Source organism: Pomacea canaliculata, linkage group LG6 (assembly GCF_003073045.1).
Source record: "Pomacea canaliculata isolate SZHN2017 linkage group LG6, ASM307304v1, whole genome shotgun sequence".
Classification (NCBI taxonomy): Eukaryota; Metazoa; Mollusca; class Gastropoda; order Architaenioglossa; family Ampullariidae; genus Pomacea; species Pomacea canaliculata.
Window position 1 is genome coordinate 20,682,233 of NC_037595.1, and position 24,698 is coordinate 20,706,930.

The 24,698-nt window shown below is 36.4% G+C and overlaps 1 protein-coding gene across 5 annotated transcripts in view; it reads left to right on the top strand.

Moving 5' to 3' along the window:
* Positions 1-24,698, top strand: part of LOC112567376 (vacuolar protein sorting-associated protein 13A-like) — a 61,769-nt gene that overhangs the window by 27,336 nt on the left and 9,735 nt on the right. For 3 of the 5 annotated variants that reach the window (XM_025244085.1, XM_025244087.1, XM_025244086.1), the window contains 32 exons: positions 1,095-1,186; positions 1,477-1,742; positions 1,981-2,106; positions 2,393-2,554; positions 2,932-3,025; positions 3,222-3,397; positions 3,680-3,808; positions 4,471-4,684; positions 5,298-5,510; positions 6,237-6,391; positions 6,600-6,671; positions 7,007-7,048; positions 7,343-7,467; positions 7,972-8,113; positions 8,305-8,382; positions 9,521-9,544; positions 11,137-11,217; positions 12,115-12,308; positions 12,675-12,789; positions 13,731-13,865; positions 14,285-14,374; positions 14,594-14,812; positions 15,524-15,607; positions 15,942-16,052; positions 16,196-16,348; positions 16,760-16,885; positions 17,837-17,970; positions 18,333-18,468; positions 18,725-18,824; positions 19,025-19,191; positions 23,978-24,214; positions 24,341-24,475. In XM_025244085.1, coding sequence (XP_025099870.1) covers positions 1,095-1,186; positions 1,477-1,742; positions 1,981-2,106; positions 2,393-2,554; positions 2,932-3,025; positions 3,222-3,397; positions 3,680-3,808; positions 4,471-4,684; positions 5,298-5,510; positions 6,237-6,391; positions 6,600-6,671; positions 7,007-7,048; positions 7,343-7,467; positions 7,972-8,113; positions 8,305-8,382; positions 9,521-9,544; positions 11,137-11,217; positions 12,115-12,308; positions 12,675-12,789; positions 13,731-13,865; positions 14,285-14,374; positions 14,594-14,812; positions 15,524-15,607; positions 15,942-16,052; positions 16,196-16,348; positions 16,760-16,885; positions 17,837-17,970; positions 18,333-18,468; positions 18,725-18,824; positions 19,025-19,191; positions 23,978-24,214; positions 24,341-24,475 — 4,327 coding nt within the window. The remainder of the gene's footprint in view (positions 1-1,094; positions 1,187-1,476; positions 1,743-1,980; positions 2,107-2,392; positions 2,555-2,931; positions 3,026-3,221; positions 3,398-3,679; positions 3,809-4,470; positions 4,685-5,297; positions 5,511-6,236; positions 6,392-6,599; positions 6,672-7,006; positions 7,049-7,342; positions 7,468-7,971; positions 8,114-8,304; positions 8,383-9,520; positions 9,545-11,136; positions 11,218-12,114; positions 12,309-12,674; positions 12,790-13,730; positions 13,866-14,284; positions 14,375-14,593; positions 14,813-15,523; positions 15,608-15,941; positions 16,053-16,195; positions 16,349-16,759; positions 16,886-17,836; positions 17,971-18,332; positions 18,469-18,724; positions 18,825-19,024; positions 19,192-23,977; positions 24,215-24,340; positions 24,476-24,698) is intronic. The other 2 variants (XM_025244088.1, XM_025244089.1) reach the window with 2 other exon arrangements.

The following is a 24,698-nucleotide window of genomic DNA, read 5'->3' on the forward strand; positions in this document are numbered from 1 at the left end:
CTAACATGGAGAGTAGTTATTTTATGCCTTCAGCAGGGATTTAGCATACAGCTCGTGAATGCATACATCTTCAGGCCTTTCCTTTCTATTATGTGACTATTGTATCAAAGGTGCCAATCAAACAAGATTATTTATTCATCCATCGACTGGTATTAGTTAATAATGGGAAGCGGATAGCCCTATGGTTAGAGTGCTGGCGTCCAAACTGAGGGCATGCTGGTTCAATACCTGATTAGCGCAGCAAACTTCCCTAGTCAACCCAACTGGCAAAAATGGGTGACTCCATAGAGGGTTGGGGAAGGTAAGGCACCACCCTCACATAAAACTGGCTCCAAGAAAGTGAGGTCTCTAACACCTCACCCCCCCAAGGACCTGAAAAGGTTAGAGGATTACCCTTACCTTTTTTACTAGCTGACAATAAGTATGCTAATTCACTGATACTAATTGTCAGATGGAGCTAGAGGGACACAGTGACTTACAAGGCATTCTACTCTGGCATGTCTTTAGCTGCAGTCAGCAAGTCCTGCATGACATGGCCAGTTCATTCTTTTAAAGGTCTCACAAGGGGGACAGCTATGCTCCACACATATTCATTGTTCTTAGGTTTCGTAGGATATTTAGAGAATTTTCTTAGTTACTTGGTCTCGAATGCCTGGTATCATTTTTTCTGTGTCAGCAAGAAGGGTCTGCAACTCATATACAGAGAGCAGGATGGGAACTATGAGGGACTTGTGCAGTTGGTAGTTGGTAGCTTTTTTTGAAGTCTGGGAAGTTATGGAAGAGATCCGACTGAGGTGCTTTTCTGTTAGGACCTGTCAAGTCAAGAAAGACCTCTTACTTGAAAAAAATAAAAGTTCAGCCATCTTCAGATTTTCTTCATGATAACTTAAAACATAGCACATTTCTGTTGGTGTAAGTTATTTCTTGTTTGTTGTTGGTTTGTCATTTTAACATTCTTTGTTTTTTTAAATGACTGTTACCATCATGAACACTGGCAGATTTCTTACCTACCTGGATACCGCTGACTTAGTTTAGAACAGCAGTTTTCCAAATTATTGTTTGCTATAAAGCTAAGATGAAGGTCTTTGCCATAGGATCCTGTACTGTGCAAAAAAGGGAAAAACATCTGATGAATTTCCTCTTGTGTCTCTTATCTACAAAGTCAGCAGTGATGGAAATCAAAAAGGTATGATTTTTGTTTCATTTAATTAATTTCTTTAATTTTCTTTTAATTAATTTAAATCAAAACTTAACTGTCATAGAAGCATAAGATAATTGATGGTAGATTGTGCTCTGAATACTTATTCCTAAATTCCATAACTCTTAATGAACGTATCTCAGAACTAAAGGGGGAAAATAATGAGAAGGAAAATGTTTATTGTAAAGGTTGTAGTTATTAATAAATTTTTAAAAATCTTCCTTAATAGTGACAGTGCCTGCAAGAACTAACCCATTTTTTGTCTTTGCCGATCACAGCTGACCTGATGGTAGAGAAGATTCGATTCAATGTACACCTGCCATACATCATGACTCTTGTTGACTTCTTTATGGGGTCAGTGGACACTGGCACTTTGCCAGACATGCCCGACATGCCTGTAGCTCCTCACCCTATTCATGCCCCAGATGGCAATGCTGCTGCTTCCGCATCCACATCTTTCAGTGTCTACGGATCGCTCAAACAGCCAGAGATCGTCTTTTTTGCAGACCCCTCTTCACCTGAAAGCAGGGTCATTGTGCTTTATGTAAGTAAGAGTTTCTGGAAAAAACAGCAGCTTAAAGTGTTATTTAGACAGGTAATGCAGCTTTGGAAGGTTTTTCCTAAATTTGCTATCGAGATCTGTAGATGGGTGGGATCCCAAACTATTTTTAAGTTTCATTATGAAAATATGCTGTCTAATCATGTTGTGCTTCGATAAATAAAATGACTGGTTGATCATTCATTGTTATTTTGGAATGTTTTGAATGTTTTCCTCTCTTTAGAGTGATTTGGCATTTGAGTATCGGGCTGACACAGAGGAGCAGGTGATGTGGGCCAAAGTTTCCAATCTGCATCTGGTCACGTCACATGTCACAGTGACACCGGGGTTGACGCCTTCCTGCAGTATGGTTAGTCTTGTCTCTTTACCTAAGCAATGAAATTTTCAACTATTGATCCTTCTGTACTATCTCACTATCTGCCTGCCTGTCTGCCTGCTTATCTTTTGTTCTCGCTGTCCTTGTCCATCTGTCTCACATTTTTTTCATCCCTCTGTCAGAAGCAGCATACCAGAAATCAATCTGAAATGACTTGGTGGTAGAGGTGGTTGTGGTAGGGATGTGTGTGTATGTGCACATTCCTGCATGTCTTTGTGCTGAGGTATGTGTTTTTATGCATACACATGCATATGGACAGCTGATGGCACCATGTTCCCTGGAGCTGCGGCAGACATACCGACTAGACAAAGGAGTGCGAGATGTGACAGCCAGCTTGTCCAAAGTGCAGCTGTACCTGTCAGCATCTGTAATGGCAATGGTCTGGGACATGCTCAACATGCTTCAGTTGGGAAGTAAACAGGTGCATATGTAGCAAGTATGTACGTAGCAAGTGTAGCAGGCATGAGACAAAAATACATATTTGGATTGAAGAAATAAAGACATTGAAAATGGCCAGGTGCTGAATAAATGGAAAATATATATTTTTTTCAGTTTTTTGTTGGTTTTTTTTTTTTTTTTTTTTTGCTAAAGAAATCTGAAAAACAGGGTCAAGAACATTTTGTAACAAGTAGATAATGGCTAGCAATAATAGCTAATTCTAAATATTTGCAATTATCTTCAAAAAATTGCTCAAGTTTAATGCAGTACAACTTGATTCATCCATCTGTAGCTTTGCAATTTAGCCTAGTTAAGTGCGACTGAATAGTTATGAAATAACTGAAATTATTGTTTTGTTAGGAGGAATCCAGTCCTAACAGCAAGTCGGTTCAGGATGTGACCAACCTTTGGGGTGTGTCTTCCCTTAGTGGTGACAAATGGCTGCGAGACAAACGTAAGTGGCTGGTATATCAACTAGATGCCTGGCTTTCTAGATATAAGTGGCTTGGAATCATCTATTTTTTTGGAGGGTGGGATCATGGGTTCATACTTTAATTCTTTTTGTTTTATGCTGAGCCCTTTTAGACTGAGGTCAGTTTGGGATTGATATTGTTTCATCGTGATTATCAAAAAATTATCTGTCCCTACAGCTGACCATGGAAGCATGCGTGACATGCTGAGGCCACCAGAGACTCCCATCGAAGTGTTGAAGTTTGATGTGAAGGAACTATGTGTCTTCTTTGAGATCATCAATCTTGATTTGCATACACCTATTTTGTGTCTCAGGTCATCACTAGAGGTGACTGTCAAAGACTGGTCAAAGAAGGTAACTACTTCACCATAAGAAATTGTAGAGCGGTGCCTGTGAGAGAAACACATAAAAGATTAGAATACTATCTCAGAAACTTGAAGTGGTTCCTGAGATGAATGATTTTTTTTTTTACAAACACATGTTGTAGGGGGGTGGATGAAACTGGATAAGAGTACTACCAATTAAAAGAAAAAAATTCTTCTGCTTTTCAGACTATTATCCCTTTAGCCAGATGGCTATCTTGTCCTATAACCTAGCTCCATAATATTTAGAAACTGTGATAGCTTCTGCTTTCAGCTTCACCTGGAATCAGAGTTTCACCTAGACATGCTGTTTTACAACGAGCGGCTGAGCACGTGGGAACCTCTTATAGAACCTGTCATGGAGAAGGAAGGGGTGTACAGACCCTGGGAGGTCATGATCAAGGTTGGAAGACAATTGTACATTTCTTACCTGTCACTGATTGCTGTGGTAAGGAGGTGGTTAACTGGATGGACACTGCAGATGTTTAATGGCTACCAGTTCTATCAGTGGGGATTTATGTAATACGTGTGCAGATATGACAAATAGGATTGGATAAGAGTTCTACACATGCATGCACACAGGCCCATACACACACACCGCATGAGCAAACGCGTGCTTAATTGGTCATTGTAGCAGTGTAGTACCAGAACCTTGTGACTGTGTGACCTGGCAGTGAGAGGTGTGTCAGTAGGGTGCAGTTGGAAAGCCTGCTTCCAGCTAGGGTTCAGATTGCTGTAGATTTAGAGAACATAAAAATAGATGGGGGTAACCATTTGATCACAGAGGCAGGAGGGAGAGGTAGAGTAAAGTCCATCAAGTGGGTGGGGACTTTGTGGATGCATTCTTCATAGAAGAATGCATTCTTCATAGAAGACAAATTCTTCATAGAAGACAAATGGAGGGAACAGCAGCATACCCAACTAGCAATTGTATCTGAGGGCTTGACAAGCTGCTATAAGCAGTAAAGAAATATAGTTTGACCCATTAACAGTTTTATTTTAGAGTAAGTTAGATGCCTGCATATAGTCTCATTCACACCATTCACTTACACATGATTTTTGCAGGTCATGAAAGCCAAGAGTTTCCCTGTAATGTGTATGTATGAGGACCATGATCTTGACATACCCGATGGTCTGCAGTCAGAAGTTCAGGAGATGATGCACCGTGCTCGTATTAAGTCATCTAGTTCAGAAACTGACACTGATTCATCGTCAGACATGACAGTCATCCGACACAAGACACTCAGGCGCGTTCGACATGCCAGTGACAGAAGTTATGGTGAGCAACGATTTGGGGTTTTAAGAATAAAACTCTTCAGTCTTTAGTAAAATCTGTTTAGTGGCAACAGGGGGAAAAAAGGATTTGTTCTGGTCATTAACAAACTTTATGTAATAGCAAAAAAAGAAATATTTGATATTGCTGCTGATCTGCTATTTTCAGTAGGGCAGTATATTTTTTTTTAAAATACCATCTTTATCATTAAATAAAGATGTGCGTGTGTGCATGGATACATGTTTATTTATTTGGTTGATATTTTTTCATAAGCTTAGCTTGGCTTCTATATTAAACATACTGCACTGATCTGGTTGTGGAAATGGGTCAACTTGGTCAGTCTTTTTTTTAATTATTTTTTTTTTTTAAAGGGGTGGAGAATGTGCTCAAGATAAAACTTGTCATGAAATTTCTACTTGTCCCTAATGTATTCATTTACTTAAATAAATGTTCTAAAACATAAGAGACTTAAACAACAGGAAGGAAAATATCTGGGGCCTAAAGCATCAAAGCAGAGAGAAAAATAGTTATAATCTGATTCTCAAAACAGACTGGAAGTGAAGGACGTGAAACGAGTGCTACAGTGGCATGCAGACCTTTTGTGCCTGCTGTCTTGCAGATTCTTTGAGCCATCACAGTAGTGTGCAAGGAGAGTCAGACTCTGAGCCCGAGGGCTTTATTCAAAACATCACCAACAAACTGGGCAGCATTTTCTCCAGTGACAGCAGTGATGCAGATATCAGTGAGGCTGATGATGCTGATGATATTATTGATTCTTCCCTTGAAAAACCTGTCTTCCTTACCTCCCGAGGGCCAGTCGATGTCACCACGGGTTAGCTAGGTGTTGTGCAAGTTCTTGTGTGCCCCTTGAAACTTTTTTTGCACACTATGTCTTTTTAGTTTTTGACGTGTTGGTTTTCATTTTCAGTATTTATTGGCTTTTAATTGTTCAATGTGCTTCAGTGTTTGAGGAATCTGACAGAAGTGCTAGCTTTTTTATTTTCTCAGCTTAGTGGATTCCTACTACTCTATGGGCTATGTAAATAGTTGCTGCCATTTTTGGTCAAGGTTGTGATCTCTGGCTGTATTTTTAATGTTTACTGCAGTCCTTGCCTTATCCTTGGCTGTCAAATGGAGCTTACTTTGAACAATGCATTTGAAAACTTCACATCTTGATCAAACTCTTTGGATCTGGATCACCTTTTATGGCATTTTATATAATGATTCATGCTTTTCAGGTTATCTACAGGGCTGGTGTAGTGAATTTTTTTTCTTGTGACCTGTTAAAGCTCAGTTAAGATAGTTTTTGCACCCCACTAAAAACAAATTGCATAATTGTGTGACAATGTTTCACTCTGCTGCCTTATCACTCTTGGCATTTCATACAAAAGGTAGATGTTTTTACTTCATGATGGATTGTTGAAGCAAACTGTTTAAAGAATTATGTTTTCTTTAATTGAGAAAATGTGATATCCCTCTGTGATCTGTAAACATTTTGATGAAAAGTCAGCAAAATTTTATAAGACTGAGGAATGATAAATCTTCTCAATAATTGCAGGTCTACAAGCTGCTGACACCGTTGATGCTCCATTTGAACAGGACGTTGAGGATGAAGGGTGTGACAGCTGTCTCTACGTTATGATCGACTCCATGGATCGACTGCAACTCAACGTCACACCGCAGGGTATTGCTGTTATCCAGGATGTGGTGGAGGTCTGTTTGATTGGTGTCTTTTATTGGGGAGAATTTGTAGTTAACTTCCTCATCTCGACAAAGAAAAATGGAAGGCAGATGTCGTGCATCTGGATACTTTGTTGACTATGCAAGGTTACTTTTACAAGTCTTCATGTTCGTTAACTCTTTACTTTGAGGTTTCCATCTACAAATTAAATATTGTTTTTATATTTTATTTATATTTCAGGCATTGACAAATCCATCATCCTCAGCATTATGTTCTGTCAGAGACAAACCCAGCTTTGAAATTGAAAACAAGGTATAGAGTGCTAACATAGTATATTGTGTATATCAGAACTGTGGTTATTTTCTTTTTTAACAAACTTTTGGTGTTGTTTGTCATGGTTTGTTTCTTCATAATGGTGGGTTGGGTGGGGGAGTCTGGTTGCTAGTAGTAGGTCATAGGTCATCATCCAAGGGTTATTGCTATGAAGTGGCAGTATATGGAAGAGAACAAGTGTGTTTGTGTGTGTGTTTATGTGTGTCTGTTTCATTTGTGATTAGTCAGGACAATAATGCTGTAACGATAAAGGTTTTGATAATGAAATATCTTATTCTGATCTGATGTAAGCTTTCATTTTAAATGCATTTCAGCTTGGAATCCACACCTATATCACTTTGCATCCAGATGTAAAGGTAGGATGTCATTCATATGTACCTGTTAGATAAATAAAGGAACATAACATAATGGATTGTTTTATATTTTTCTCTGAATCATATTTCCATATGTGAGAAGAAATTACATTTTGATAAAGTCAGCAGTATTTCATTTTAAACAATCGTAAAGTACTTTTTGTTTGAGCCAAACCTGTAATGAGCTCATACTGAAGCTGACAAGAGGAATAAACCATAAAAGTAGTAAAAAGGACATGAAAAAAAACAACGAACTTTGTAAACTTGGGCTTCACTGCTGCAAGATGCATATTCCAGGTTCATGATGACCGCATGAAGAATGTGACAGTGTATAAGGCTGGTGATGACAACACTGTACATCCCGCATCATACGAGGATGATATTGACATTTTGCCTGATGAGGAAGCCATATGCAATGGAGAGTGAGTCCATGTGTGTTTGTCTGCACAGACATGTGCATAAGTGTATGCATATTTGTGTTTGCATGTGCGTATTTGTGGGTTTGTACACACTTATGCATGTGTGTGTGAATGAATGAAAGAGAAAAAGAACAAAACGCTTTAACATTAAGGATGCAAACATTTATAGCACAATATGTTATGAAAATATGTTCACCTCATCTTTAGCAAGACTCTTTCTGAATGAAGCAAAAGGTATTTTTTAAAAATCAAAGGGTTACAAAAATTATTTGAAGATAGAAAAATCAACATAACCTTACTAAATGCAGAATGTATAATTAAACAGAATGACATATAAAAAGATACAAACAATACTTATAAAATATAATTCATAGGATGGAATATTTTTCTCAAAGTATAAAAATAATTAGTTAATGATACAATTTTAAAAAACATTCTTGACCCTTCTGTTTTAAATCAGGTCACAGCAGTTCACCATTCTGTACTTAATATGTAATCTGTTGCCAGCAACACCAATGGACTGGGGTTTGTGAGGAAGACACTAGCAAATGCTGGTCACACTCTCATTAGTGCAGGGGCTTTTGTCTTTGATGATGATGATGATTACTTGTCTGGTGATCAGCTTAACACACACAGGTTCAAGTTACAGGTGAATATCTGCATGTAACCTTCCATTTGGAACAACACATGTATATTATACAACATATTGTTACACCGCTAGTTTTTGTTATTTGTTGTGGAAAGTTACAGACCAAAATAGAAATTCATAATTGATTTTTATGACATCTTCTTAAGTGTAGCATTGTGTAACATTTATTTAATGTTCTTTGTCATTTACAGGTTGATGGATTTGAGCAGCTTCCATCCATTTTGCACAAGCAAGCATGTAGACGAATCATTCCACTTGCACCTAGGAAGGTAAAGTTAATTTTGGCAGTCTTTATTTTCAGGTGTTTTGGACTTTGATCTTTTTGAGAATAATCTTGAACTTATCAAGGAATTACATTTGAGAAGGATTTGGGGATCTTTGTGGCCCCAAAATTGATGCACTCTCTACCTCATGTACAAGGGATCATCAAGTCTAACTGCTTGATCTCATTAGATGTTCTTTCAATACGTTGACAAGGAGTCATTCCTGTACTTCTACAAGGGACTTTTGAAGCTACCCCTTAAATGCAGAAGAAAAGGCTGTCCACTAATGTTCAAGGAAACAATTCTGCTTGTGAATGTATAGCATAGAACAATAAAAGCTAGTACCAGATTTTTCTTACATTGGGTATTCAGATCAATTTAAGAAACTATGGCAGTTTGATTACAAGTCAAAGGGATGATCTTATCAATGTTTGTAAGATAACTCACAATCAATGCTGCATTGACCCTAGAGAAGCCGGCCTCATAGTTCCTAATTAAGCACTTATTTGTGCTCTCCAGAGGTCACTAGTAGAAGTTTCAAACACAGGCCTGGCATCATGAAATACATTAACACATGTTTACTCTTCAGGTTGTCAATCTGTGCACTTTTGCTTTCTTTGGTTATCAACAGCCTACCTTCAGCCTAATCATTGTAATGTTTTTATACAAGCTTTTTGCAGACGTAAGACTTAAGATCCAGTTTCCTATTTGTCCAGATCATTTCAGGCTATAGGAGCTCTCTGGAAGGAGAGCATGAACCCACAAAAGCTTAAATTTAGCACAGAACTTGATCAACAGGCCCTAATCTTTCTATGAGTATACATACCTATATATAAGAAATATTTAGGCGCTGTGTGTTTATTAACTGTCCTGATTATTTTTTTGGGTGTATATTTCTATCTTTGCCTTAGTTCAGGCTTGATTTAAGAGCATGTACTTGAAAAAGATATCTGTAAAATTACATTTTATTCTGAGTGCAAGACTAGAAAACAAGTTGAAACAAGGCAACAATTTTTAAGATTTTGCCATTCAGCCCTGTTTCTTCTTCATAAGATTTATTTTCTTTTACTCAAGCCATTTTAGTTCACATATTTCAGTCCATTACCTATCATCCAATGCTATTTATGTTGTCTCCTACCAACAGTCTGAAACAAATATCGATATAGAGGTGAGTGAGAAACTGGGAATTGTGTCCCTTGTCAGTTTGTGAAATATTTGCTTTCAGCTATTATTGGGGTTTTTGTACCAGTCTTGTAGTTTGGGCAGTTATAAATTTTTTAAATTCATTATTACAAGTTTATTGTGTTTCTTTCTCAGTACACTTTTTCCATTTTCTGTTATGTTAATGATATTCTTTTATAAATTCTTTTAGAAATTGGTTCTTCATAATAAAGTTGATGTATTGCTTCAAAGTGTGCAGTAATGCCTGTGAGAGAGAGGGGAAAATATTTTTCTCTCTCTTATAAGGCTGCTTGATATGTGTTCAATTTTCATCAGTGATACTAGAATAATCAGTGTTCAATGTTTAGAGTGATTATGGACTGTAACAGAACTGCTTCGTTTTTAGCAGCAAGCAAAATTATTTGGTGGTTATTGGCTTTATATCATGTTATATGTTAATCAGTGAATATTTATGGTAGTGAGTGAAGAACACGAGAATGTTTATATCTACCACACTATTGTAGGTTTTAGGCTTGCTGTAATGGCTTACATATAATGTGGAGTATTTTCGTGGCGTTTTAGCAGTAATTTCATTTGTTGTGATTTAGTGTCAGGTGATTTTTGTTAAGTGTTATGTTTATCCATTAGTACATTATGCCATTAATCTGTCATCGTCAGGATATTTCTATGTCTTTGACATTTCATTTCTTTTTCATTTACATGCAGTTGAAAACAATTCAGCTTTGTTCTGATTCTGTAAATATTAAGATTAGTAACAATTGTATGCAAAAAAGACAATTTTTCTTTAGTGTGTGTATGACTATTGCCTGAAAATTGCAATAAATAATTCCTTTTTAGCATGCGCTTTGCATATCATGCAGTCACCAACAGACTGAAACATGATCTAGACTTCTTTCATCTTTCTTTCTAATTCCTTTTTCTTTCTTTCATCGTTTCTTCTTTCTGTTTGTGCACAAGCAAAAGTGTTTTGGCTAAATATAGTATGATGCATATCAAAATATTTTGTAATTGTATACATTGTAAACTGTCCTCAGCAAGTAATGAAAATCTAGCAGTTTACTTAAGATTTTCAGCAAAATACAGGCATTTAGCATAATATTGATATTATCACACTTTATGCTGGTATTACAAGCTACTGTAAAAATCTCTCAGATAAAAGTTGTTGTAATAATAACTTACAAGCAGTAGTCAATAGATACAAAAGCTGACAATGTTTGCCTGAGAGACTTTCATATAAACAACATATTTGTCATTTTTATGTGGCATAATTAGAATTATAAATGTTATTTAAGTTGCTACAAGGACCATGTCACTAATTGTTGCTATAATGTACTTTTTGCCATTCAAAAAGAATTCAAATAATTTTTTCTTCACCAGTAGCAGCAATTGATCTATAACCTTGCAAGACCTAGCGAACTTTTTTTAACGCCATAAAATGTATTTCTTAGTCCCCTAGAAAACAAAAGATATGAAAAAAGTTAGTCTCTAAATAAATTAAATACCATATATTAAATATAATGACATGATTATCCATACTATGAATGACATGATTACATCTTCTTCCATCATTGTTTACAGAATGGCACAAAATACTGTGTAGTAGTAGACATCGACATGTGGCATGGGCGAAAAGTTATACGCATCTTGTCTCCACTGCAGGTATGAACACTTTGTCAGATTCTCCATTTTCTTATGTTCTGGAATTTCAGTATTATATTGTTGGAGAAAGTAAAAAGCAACAGCAATGACAAAAGCAACTTTACATGTGAAAACAGAAATAAATCAGGAGGGGACCCTTTTTTGTTTCATCATGTCTTTCTGATTGCACCGTTTTAAAATTAAAACAAATTTTCTAATAGTGTTTTAGAAAGTGAAGTTTATTTTACAGATCATTAGATATTTTTGTCTCATAAGTAAAACTAAATTTCAAAGGATAAGTACTAATAGCAGTAGTATCCTATTTGGTAAGGGGTGCGAAATGTCTTTAAAGTTCAGGTGCAGCAAATAATTTGTCTTTTAAGCAAAAAGCATACAAAATGTCGATGTGAACATTGATAAAGATATGAAACTGATTTGTACACCACTATTAACGTTTACCTTAATGTACTAGGTCTTTTTTCTTTACATCACAGGATTGAGCTCATTACAAGGTGCTATTCCCAAAATATGGGTGAATAACCGCCCTGTTATTGAGATACACCATAAATAGAAAAGGGGTCTAACTCATGACATCATGATTGTCCATGGATACACCTAATTATAATTATCTCAACTGCCCATTGGTATGTCCACATGTACAATCCTTTTGTCTGTGCTTTTTACCTCTTTCTGTGTGATGATGTTTGTATCTTTATCTCAAGAGCAGAAGGGAAGGGGAGTAGGATATTCACTGAGACTTAGTGAAATAGTGTCTTGCACTGTAAACTCTACCAGTCTTTAAAAAAATTCTTTGCACCTTTAACACTAGCTATTTATAAGGCTCTTGTACCAGCTGAGGGTACTGATCTATGCTGCTGGTTCAAGCTCAGAGTGACCTGCCTTTTCTTGATGCTGCAGCTTGTGAATAAGATGACAATGGCTGTGGATGTGTACTGTAAGACAGAGGACTTAAAGCGATTCCAGGCGACTCAGGGACTTGCTGGAACACAGGAGTTTTCTCGTCTGACCACTGTGAATCCTCACGACACATACACATTGCCCCTCTTTGTAGCATACCACTGTCCACTGTATTTGAAGCCTGCAGATCTAGAGTGAGTAGAGCTGACATCACTTTATGATGATGACCTGAAATAATTTTTTTTAGAGTCCATCAGAATTGTGTTGAATGTCTTTGTAGTAGAAATTACATCAGAGAAATGAGTGTTAGTATAATTTTGTGTGCACACAAACACACAGAAATGGTGGCGATGTTCAGTGGCTGCCACAAATGGCTGGTATTTGGAATCTTGCTTCTTCCATTTGCTTGTAGGACAAGATAAAAGCTTTTTGCAGACACTATTTTAATTGCCTGATCACTTGAGCTTGCTTATTTATAGTGTGTGTAGGGGATGCCTGTGTGTGTGTGTGGGGAGAGAGAAAGAGAGTACATGAGCTCATTCATGTTTGTATGTCTACAGCTACGAACTAACATACAGCGCCATCTGGTGGCAAGAGATGCTACAGGGAAAGGAAAAGTCCAAGCACTTCCTCTGCTTGTCCACTCAGGAAGAAAAAAAGTCTTTCAACTTTCAGGTGAGCTGAAATCCTTGGCAGCTAAAAGTAGAGACTTAAAGATATTAAGTTAGTTGGGTCTTTTTGTATTAGCTTCTGACATGTTATGACCCAGCCAAATTTAATTCTCGGACACCTTACTATGTGCTGACTGTTTTTCTCCTTTTGTTAAGTCTTTGCTTCTTTGCTTTTATTATCTTCTTCCAATATTTTTAATACATTTTCCCTCAGGGCTTACACGAAAAGGAAAAGTTAGAAATTTTTATAAACGTTGCATGATCATGATATTTAAGATAGGAGTGTATGTGTGTGTGTGTCATAATTTTGTACATACTCATATCGTGCACATTGAAGAATAATTTCAGAATTTAGTTGGAACACCAGCTGTTAACTTTGAGATTAAACATAGCCAAGAACAACGTTTTGTATTGAAGCCTGTAACTGAGTAGTGGGTGGTGTAATCTAAGTAAACTTTCTTTACCTACATTCAACCAGAAGAAGACAGAGAGCCAAAAAATGTTCAACCTTATATTGAAATGGGCTTAGACAAATACCATGACTTCACTTCACAAAAGAGTTTTAGTCTCAAGTTGCTAAAGCCAAAGTTATCTCTCACATTCTCTGTATCTCAGACCAGATTTCAAACAGGTCCCCCATCTCATCTCAGTTCAATTGTTACATCAGTTCAGCCCTTACATGCCTGTATCAGGGAACAATTTTATATGATGCCTCTGCACATCTGCAGGGACAGTTCAAACATTAGTCTGTACACTCCTCTAACTCTAAAATCTTGCACAGGGTCAATCACCACTGACTTGCTGGCTGCACCCTCAACATTATCACTGTATGATAAATAATATCATCCATTAGGTGACCACTTTTTGAAGATGAGAGCTATTGATGCTTTTTATTGACAGCTATTAATGCTTTGTACTTAAAACCATCAATGCTTTGTGTAATAGGTTCTATGCAAGGAGGGGAAGCCCCTCAAACCTACCCAGCAGGTGCCCAAGACCATTCCCTACTACACTATAGCACTTCATCCCCCAGTCATTCTTCACAATTATCTCCCCTATGATCTGCAGTTTTCTCTTCAGGTAGGAGTTTAAGGACATATGATCCTAATTAACCAGTACATTATTATATAATTAACTAGTACATTCTTGTTAAGTCTTTTTTATTATTAACCCTGACAGCGCAAGAGGACAGGTTTGTGTAGAGTACAAAGAGCTTGCTATTAAGTAGAGAGATGTGATGTATTTATCTTATGTTGTTATCATTGGTGTTATTGTTTTCATTACAACAGTAATCATCTTTTGCTATATTTAGCTATACATATTTCACATGTTTTAATAATTACATTTATTTGAGGCTAATATTAAAAGAGAGATAATTATAATTTATTTTTGGTGAAGGTTAATAATTTTGGAGTTTAATATGCATATTTGTTTTGCATCTTGTGCTATCACAATTGTGGTATTGTTGTATGTAATGATGGAGCTTTTTTTTTTTTTAGGGTACAAGCATGTCCAGTAGTTTGACTCATGGGGAGAGCACTCCACTTTACACAGTTGACATCAGCAGTACTTTCAAGCTTCTCTTTTCAGTAAGTATGCCTTTATCATAAGTTAAATAATTTAGACCTGCACTTTTGTTTGGTTTTATAGCTTGAAATTTGGTAAGTGAAAGTAATCTGCAAGATGTGAAAGGTAACTTATTTTATGTGAAACATTGTTTTGGAAGTTGATAATTTTTAAGGGCAATTTTTATGCATTTTTATGATTTATGTTATGAAATTTGACTTTGCTTTTCATTCTCTTTGCAGTTAACAGACTATCTAGGCCGTGACTGGACAGGTGTTATGGAGATATCACCTGACCTTGATGAGTTTAAGGCCATTCCCATGGAGACTGAGGTAGATGAAGACAGTGCAAACAAGCATCTCAGTCTCAGCATTCATGCCGACCATAGTGCTGGCCTTGACCTCCATATCTATGCCCCATATTGGGTCATCAACAAAACACAGCTTCCTTTGCAACTGAGGGTTAGTGATGCATATTATTTCTTTGGGAAATGATGATGTAACAGGGTAGATGGGGTTGCTCTCCCAATCTCACCACAAGAACCAAACGCAACACTTTCATGGATTCCAAATCTTTTTACTCTAATGCCAGTCGATGGTTCTGGCTAAGGCGAAACCTCCACACCACACACTTGTGTTCTCGATAAAACATGCTCCCACCTCTGCACTGTCCCCTCACATTCTGACTTCTGCCCTCTTTCATCTGACCTTCACACCTGACTTCCCTCAAAAACTTCCCCGCACCTCCATCCTCTCACTAGTCGACCCCTTCCCGCTCTCCTTCGGTCACGGGGTCGTCACCTGGTCAGTAATTACCCACCACCACCAAGCCTGCATCTGTCCTGTGTATGCATGTGTATGCCTGCCATGTTCCATACTACTATATACTATGTTCCATACTACTATAATGACATGCCTCTTTAGTGCTTCTTCAGGCTAGCAGGCAGATTGTGACATGAGGCAAATAATTTGTTTTGATGCTGGTATCCAAAAAGTAATATGTATCCTGAAAGGGGTGAAAGGAGAGGGGTGGAGCTGGACGGGTTAAAATTAAATGCCCTGTTGGTTAGCTGGAGAGAATTAAATAACTGCTGAAATATTGTGGAGGTGTGTGTGTGTGCATGTGTGTTTGTATCTAAAATAAAATGAATAAAAATGCATGTGTGTATGCAGGGCTCTATGAGTGATGCTGTGTTGGAATGTGGCTCCAGTTTTAATCCTGTTCTCTTCCGGTACAAGAAACATAAGCGCAAAAAGGTGAGCAAACTTTTTTTAAGCATGATGTGACTGCATTTACTCATCACAGTCACCCACCAAACATGTGGCAGAATGTTAACATGTGTCATAGCACACGTTAAAGCACTGCGGGCTGGGTCAAATGCTTTCACATTAAGCATATTTACATTGCAGTATTTTACTTGATAGAATAATAACTGCATATAAAAATAAGGAGTTTAATAGAAGAGAATTGAAGAAAAATATTTTCACATCTTGACTTTATAATTTCTGAGATATATCGTTTTGAATACCTAGAGTTAAATTATAATTTTGTGGAAGTACTAAATTCTTACTTCTGTCCATATCAATGCAGGCAAAACTTCGTGTCTATGACTCCAACTGGTCACAGTCTTTTTCCATGGATACCATTGGCAGCAGTGGGGTAGTCATTTGCAACAACAAAGAACGTCAAAGGAAATATATGGTGTGTAATTTAGAATCAGTTTATAAGATATTACAGGAATCCATTTTTATTTTTTTCATGTGTGAACTCTGTTTTCCTTGAAATTTTTCTTATCTTCAATGTCTTGGCCAGCTGGCATTTGAGTTTTACCTTGTTTCTTGCAGTTCATGGTACAGAGCCAAATGTCCAGGTTGAAGCTCACAAAAATTGTGACAGTCCTGCCATTTTTCTTGGTTGTGAACCAGTCAAGCCGCTCTCTCAGGTATATGGAGGAAAATGAAAATTCCGACCTTTGGCTTGACATCCACAAAGGGGAGGTAAAGCATCTCAATTTACTGTTTTGCTATCAGCTTCTTCATCTGCTTAGGCTGCTTTCTTCCTTTGTTGTTTTTTATTGGTTTCTATTTTACTTTAATATTTTGTAGCCTTGATGTTTTTTCACTCTATCTTTACTGTGCTTGTTGTTATCTTTCTGTGTTGTGATTATCATTATCTTTTGTTTCTAAATGTTTTCTGCCTTTTTCCCTGACCATCAGTATGCAGTGTCTTTTTTTTTCCTACAGGCACATTAATTAAACTGAGGAACTTGTGGAGAACTCAGTAATCCTCATAAACAATTTTTTAAAATTTTAAACCATTCTTAACAAACCTTTACTAGACTACTTATACTTTAATCAAATTTTTATCTATTTTAACTTGTGAAAAATTAGCATATTTACTTACCACAGTGCCAACCCTTCTGGCCAATGACAGAGACATTCAACATGTATCTCAAGTATGAAGGCAGCAACGTGACTTCTCAACATTTTCCTATCAAGACTCCCCACTCCACAGTGCTTCGTATGGATAAAGGGGTATAGTGCCTTTCTTTGTCTCATTTACTAGATGAAGTCGTTTCCATATATCGTCATTTTAAATTGAGGGATCTTTAAATCTATTACGAAACATAGCATGGGTCACTACGTTATCTTCCTTGGATGTTAGTAGGGCTTTTAGTTTTATGTAAAAATATGTTCAAAATTATATGTTAAGCCTGAGTGGTTCTTGGGAAGCTTAAGGAGACACCACTGTTTGAAAGAGACAAGTTAAAAATAATACATAGAATTTTTGGAAGTTGGTTAGCACAGTTCCTTAGGATACTTAGGTTTAACTGTGTCAGCACTGGCTGCCTTTTGAGTGTGCTCTTTGAAAAGTTGTCAGCTCTTAAGACATTAATATCCTGCTCTTCACTGTCCTCTTTCAAAACATTGTTAAGAGCCTCTCTTAGCTTATTTCTATACTCTGTAAAATCATGGCAGCCGAAGTGACAAAAGAAAGTATTTAGCTTATAAGTGTACTCTTTGTTCTCTGTTTTCTAAACCAATTTACCACCCAGTTCATCCTGATGCCCTTTCATTAACTTAATCCCCTCACAGACTTTCTTCATATTGTGCTTTTAAAAATTCTTCTTTATCTTCTGTTCATATTTTGCCTTCTACTCCTTGATGGTCCTCATAAGTTCTTTCCAATGTTGGGTTAAATAAGTTGACCTGGTTAATAAAATTGTTCTCACATGAAATTCTATCTTACAAGAGTAATGCTTAGGGCTAGCAATCTCTAACATAAAATTCCAAGTTCAACTACCACTTGAAGTTAACAGTAAGAACCCTACTGCATACTATAGTAGAGGTGCAAACATGGCTTATTAACTTTGCATGTTTCACTGAACTTTTCAGAATTAACATAAAAATAAACAATCATCTGTATTTGCATACATATGGATGGGCACTTTTGTTTATTCACATGTGTGGATGTATGTGCTACAGACGGCAATGTGTGTAGAGGTGACAGGAGGCACAGACAGCCCAATTACCATTACATTTTACAACTACACTTCTGGCGATGCTCCTGTGAGAGTTGAAAATCTGTGTGAAGATGTCTTCATTAAGATACACCAAAAGTAAGCTTTTAGTTGTCCATAGCCTTAAGACACACACCAACTGAGGTGTGAGCCTGCATCATAATAATAATTGTATTTTTTGTAGAGCACTTTACCCCATAGGAGGGTGAGCTCAGTGCATGTGTGTGCGTGTGCATGCACATGTATTTCTGTATGTGTCTCTGCATGCATGTATGTACATGTATACATTTTATATATGAATGCTGAACCCACAACACAGTTTCAGAATGCTGAACCATAACGATCCCCAGAATGCCTGCAGAGAAAGAAAATGCTAGAGGTTTTCAAATGTTTTTTAGAATCATTTCATCAACACTATAGGGCTTGTTTGTGCATGTGTTCTTTGGGTTTCACTTTGTCAGGAATCAGAGTCAGGTGACGCTGTTATCTCCCAGCCAGTGTGTGCTGTACACGTGGGATGAGCCATCAGCAGAGCGCACACTCATGTGGAATGTGTATGGCCTCAAGAAGCCTAGTTATCCAGCATTCATCACCAAAGTAAGAATTATCAGGCACATAGAATAGAATTCCAAATGGACTATAATAATAATGTGAACTTATAATGCACAGCATCACAACCAAGATAGATTGCACTCTGCACAGACCAGTAATGATAAATGGCCTGTCAGACATTTCACCTATCTATTCATATTGCAGATGCTTGGAGATGATAGATGTTTTGCCTTTTCTTAAATGGTATAAATGAGTGATTTCACATATCAAGGTGCATAACTCTGCTCCTTTTATCTTGCAGGATGGGGCTGGAGAAGTGCGCCTCAGAGTGCAGTCCCTTAAATCTACTGGAACTTTGGATGTGACTGATGCACCTGACCTTCCAGAGAGCAGCGGAGAAGGTAAAAGTATTTTTAGGATCATATCTGCTTGTTCTGATCTTTTTCTGTCATCAGAATCTGTAATGTATTTTTATATTCATGTTATTACCAGATATCCATATAGATTCCAATTACGCAATTTGCCACAGTAAAAAATCACTCTCGATATAACTTGCCTTATCTTTTTTCCCCTCTTCCTTTCATGCTTTCATAACATTCAGATGACAGCGGAGATGAAATCGATGGACTGCTGTCAGGGGCAGACAAATCACTAATTGGTCGTACCCGCTCTGACAAGATGGTCATTTACTGGGTGTCATTTCTTGATGGCCTTCAGCGTGTCTTGCTGCTAACTCAAGATGAGAGAATTGCATCAGCTGTGCGCAGAGTGAGTACAAAACTTATCTGATCTTCAGTAGAGTTTGTATGGTATTTACAACTAATCTGCTGTACTTTTGTCTTCAGATGCCACAGTCTGTACAGTGTTGTGCTCCAGATATAGGTTAAGCATGTAGTTGAGTTGAGGGAGTGTTGATTATAAGTAGCATGGAGTGATGATTAGTAGTGCATGGGAAGATCTGCCATCGTTCCATTCTATTAACATATATTTACATGTAGCTACTAGTGCTAGCCGGTTGAGATAGTGGTCTGACAGCCATCTAGAACTTTTGTTTTAGCTTTGTAGTTTGTATTCATTTTATGTGCTAAAAATATTATTTTGCATTTTGTGAGATGAAAACACGAGAAAAATTTTCAAGAAAAAGAAATCTTTCAACATGGAATTATCTGGCTTTGGAAGCCACAGTTGAGCATAATATTAAGAAGTCTAAAATGAAACTGATTGAATTGCAATGGCAGTTGGCTGTGTGCTGACTTTTCCTTAAAATGTAGGATCTGTACCCTTGGGATGAAAGTTGGAGGTCTGCCAAAGATTTTAAGCAGAATTCCAGGTAATGGGTTTAATTTGTGCCGGTGCCCCATAGAAAACAAGAAATTTTGTAAAGGGTACTGTACTGTCTGTTGCTGTGTAGACTGAAGTGCAGAGCGTTGACCTTCCTTGGAAGGGAAGGGTCATTCAGGTAACTCTGACACCAAATTTTTCTGTGCTGTGTCAGTTGTGCAGCCTTATCCACTCCTGCCTATTTTGCTGCATTATTTGAACTTGAATTTCATACATGTCTTTCTGCCTGCCAGTGTCAGCTGGGTCATTTTTGGTGGCAGAAAATTCTGAATGCTTTAGCCAGAATAGAACGTTGGTTTTTTTTTTTTTTATCAGATTGACCAAAAAAAAAAAAACCCTAATATATTTTCATTCCAAAGGTTCTACAAAAAATATTTTACCGTTCTAAGAGCTGAGAATGGCCCAGCCATTTAAGTGTTTTTCATTTGCAGTTTTTACATTTACTTGCAGTTTTAACTTCATTTGCCAACTGTCAAAATTTCAACTCAGTTTCACATTTTAATGCAAAGTTGTTTTTTAAGCCATTTCACATACATGGCTTTATACACGAAAGATTGTCTTATTTTCTACACTTTGCACAATTGGAAGATAATATGCAGCTAAGAGAAATTTTGACAGGAATAAGGATATTGAGAAACAGACAGGATAGAAACAAATTTGTGGAAAGAAGGCATACTTTTGCAGCACCTGCGTTATGAAACGCTTATCCCAAGTGGAAGATTTTTTTAAATTCCAGAGCTGAAGACCCTCTCTTATTGTTAGGGTTTTAAGTTTTTGTCAGAAATTTATTTTCATTGATAATGCATGACATTTATTTTGAACATAACTCAGGCTTGGAATTTTTGGTGAAAATGGTTAACTGAGTACCTCTCAGGGTATTGTAATTTGATCCCATAAGCTGCAATAAGCCCAAGTACCATTTGGTGTTAACATTTTTTTTTTGACATAACACTCCAAGCCTAAAAAATGTTTGAAGTTAATCCCAAGTAGGTTATAAGAAAGCTTCTAAGAAAAGACATGCAACTTTATGTGTTTAAAGTAAATTTATGTCAAGAGCTTTAAAAGTCTCTTTATTATAAATGATTCTTTTTAACCCACAGTGATAAAATTATGGTAAATATCCCTGTAGTTATGGTTCCATGGCAGGTAACATAAATGCCCAAGAACATTCCCTCAAAAGTGGCATAAAATTTTGTCTTTTAACTGACTTTTATTTTTCTTAATAAATCATTTCTGCTGGGTGGGCAGGGGAAAAGTTAATTACGTTTGCCCCATAGATATTGGAATTCACTTAATGTATTAAATATTTGATTAATTTTCTTCATTTATTTTCATACATCTAGAATTTTTAGCTGGATGTTTTTATATTTCCAACATCTTTCTGCAAATGTGATATTAATGTAGCAGCTTTTGACAGAGTTTTTACCATATAAAACCGTATTTAACTTGATGGCAGCAATATTTGTGTGCATATTTTTAGTACAGTGCAAATACATTGATATGTGGTATCCATATTTTGTGGAACAGAAATGGCAGATGTATGGTGTTTATTAATCTTGTTTTCTGCAAGTTCTGTAGTGATGACGCTCCTTCTCAGGTCTCACTCTTTGGAAGTCTTTGCTCCTTTCCCTTTTTTCATTCAACAAAAAAATGTATTGGTGATAAACTAGTTGTGCTTTCCAGTGTTCTATGCATGAAACAAGAATTTAACATTAATTTTCACATCATTTTCTGCATAACAGTACATTTCAGGTTCACTGTCATCCGTCTTAAAGGTTTGCAGAGTGCTTGGTGCTTTTTTCTATTTGCCCCTGTTTTGTATGAAACAATAAGTAGGCTAGAGATGAATGTCTTGATCAACTATGTAGTCACTCTTAGAAATTTTCCTCTAGTTAGGGTGAGTTGTAAGAAATTTTTAAGTATATCACAATCATTTATCTCGTTGCTAAAACTTTTTCTTAAAAAAATAAAAAATTTAAAACATTTCTTCCTGTGAATACATAATGTCTGTCATCTTGTGCTACTGTCCCTACTTTCTGCACACACATAGAGTCAGACATAGAATCTCAAAAACAACCATATACATAGTTACTTCAGACACTCTATCCCTTTTTTCAGAAACCATTGGAAAGTTTGACAATAAGTGTTGGGGCTCAATCACTTGCAGGTGGAAGTTTTCAAAGAACTTTTAACACTGTGATTAGTGCATACACAAACAACATAGATACAGAGCTGTATAATCTGGCTTGAAAAAAATGAATTCTTGCTTTTGTCTTTGAAATAAAATTATTCATTTTTTTCTGTGAGAACATAATAATAAGTTTTAAACTGTCACAATGGCTAATTGTCATCATTATGACTATCGGTAAAGTTCCATTCATGCCTTTTTTTTTTTTAGGGTAAATGAATTTCAACATGCTGTCGCAATAGAGTAGTGTGTGAATGCTAAGGGTAGTTTTATCAAAATTAAATTTTTTGAGATGAAATATTAAAAGTCTCAGAATATTATTTTTAGTTTGATCATTTTTGTTTTTACTTCTTTTGGTAGTTTTTGTAATGGTGTATAACTCAACAATCAAATTTCCTGTGTGATAAGCTCTTATTGCAATGACCTGAAGAAAATTGGATATGATCAAGGAATTAAGATTAAAAATGCCAGCTGCAGATGTAGACCAGCCTATTTTTATTCTTTTTCTTTCTTTTACATTGTTTTATTTGTAGATATATGTGATTATATGTTCTGTTTACACTTTCTTATTAGCCTTTAAGGCTGCCTTGCAGATGTTTCCATGCCCTCTCAGAAAGAAATTGTTTCTTAATCTACATCTGACTATACATACATAATTATGTCTTGTGTTTGGATTTGTTTTTAGGTATTTCAAACTGCCATTGTATTCTTTTTCTTCCCTTAACCTTTTACAAAATTATCTTTCTTGCAAAATATTTTTTGTGTAGTTTGCTTTTTGTGGCAGAGTTTGCACGATTGAGTTAAATATGCTTCTCTGAGTGCAGTTTGTTTTCCCAAACTTATTCATTCCTTTGTCACATACACCCTTATATTTTCTAAAGACCTCAAATTTCCCATAATGAAAAAAGAAGAAATAAACTGTGTCTAGCTGTTGACATATTTCACACTTTCTTTACACATGCACTAAGTCTGGGTTCAAAGGCAGGTTTCTGATGCATGTTTTATTCAGATATTATAAATTTAAGTTGCAAGAAAATTTTATTATATTTGCATTTTTTGCACATTCAGCAGTAATTTGCAATGTTTAGAACATTAGTAACCCGTGAATATGTAGGTAGTCTTTGATATCTGAGTAAGCTTTCCTATTATTCATTGGATGAAATAAACCTGAGACAAAACCTTATCTTTTTTGGAATAGAGAAACCATTTTTTACATCAAAGAATTGAGTGTAAATATTACAGCTGAGAGGACTCCATTTCCTATTCCTTCCATCTTCAGAACAGTTTATACCGAAATCTCCACCCAGCATTTTGATGAGTTGCTTTAACCACACCATTAAACATTTACACATTTGGATCAAAGTTTATTTTATTTTTGTGTCAGTCCTATGTATGATGAAAATACAGAGGACTGTAGCATTTGCAACTTTGGAGATAATCAGGAAAATGTTTCTTCTTTGTTGTTTTGCAAATAAAAGTATTGCATACGTTCTTTTTTGAAAATCAATTCCACTGACAGATAAGAGAAAAATTAGGATTTCTAGACATGTTGCATTAAAGAGTGGTCTCAGATAAATGTTGGAAAAAATTTTCATGCTATTAAGCTTGAAAGGAGTCACTTTAGAAGGGGACTAGAAATGGACTGCATTTTTGTGTGAAGATATATATGAAGAAATGTTAAGAACCAAATGCCCTTTTCTGAGATGAACAATCAAAGTAGAAGACAAAAATATTGTTTATTATTGTAAAGTTTATGCATACTATAATCTTTATGAAAATGAACCCAGGACTTTAAATACAAACTAAACTAACAATACAAGATAAAACAATCATAAATTAATAATTAAAATAATAAAACGCCAAATAATAATTTAAAATGATTCTTTTGAAGAGACCAATATCTACAACTTTTGTTTATTAGATTTATCTAGCTTGACAAAATATTATCTCCCAAGTTATTTCCCCTCATTCTTGGTCAGATACAAAGCTTTTTTCTAGGAATAATGGTCTGTATTTCATTTTTAGGTGAATGAAGGAGAGTCAACTTCCTTTGCTGTTTTCCTGTCCCTGGATGGGATCCTAGTGTCTGTTATCAACTCCGCCTACAAAGAAGTGGCTCTTTTTGGTATTTGTTCTACACCTTCCATCTGGGAAGTAGAAGTCAATGGCCGCTGGAAGGTCTTGGACATGGCATTGGCAGCTTGGCTGGAGGATCAGTGGCAGAACCAGAAACTTAAGGCCAGTCTTCAGGAGCAGATTGAGGTCAGGGACATCAAGCAATCTTTGTTCATTAAGCACAACTGTACCAATTATATGTACTATCATTTATGTTTAAAAAAATGTAGGTTCAAAGGGACTTTTTAAAAGCTTTTAACATTCATTACCTAGGCGGACCTAATCAAGATGCAGATGTCTAAGCCATTTATGGGGGCCTTGCGACGCACCTTCCACCCAGGTGTCTGGGTGCAGTACAGTGCCTCCAAGCATCACACTGTTGTACATGGCACAGTACAGAGGCTTCAGGTGAGTACCTGAGAGCATGCATCTGCCTGTGACTGCATTCTTATGTATATATTTATATCATGTGGCTACTTTATATGGTTATAAAGTTTATATATAGTTTTATACACTTTATACTTGATATAGTCTTACTATATTTGCTACAAACATTTTTATTACATAAAGGTCGCTCATGCCAGCAAGTCTCAGTATTGATGTGTGGTAGCAAACAAGTCTTACTTTGCAC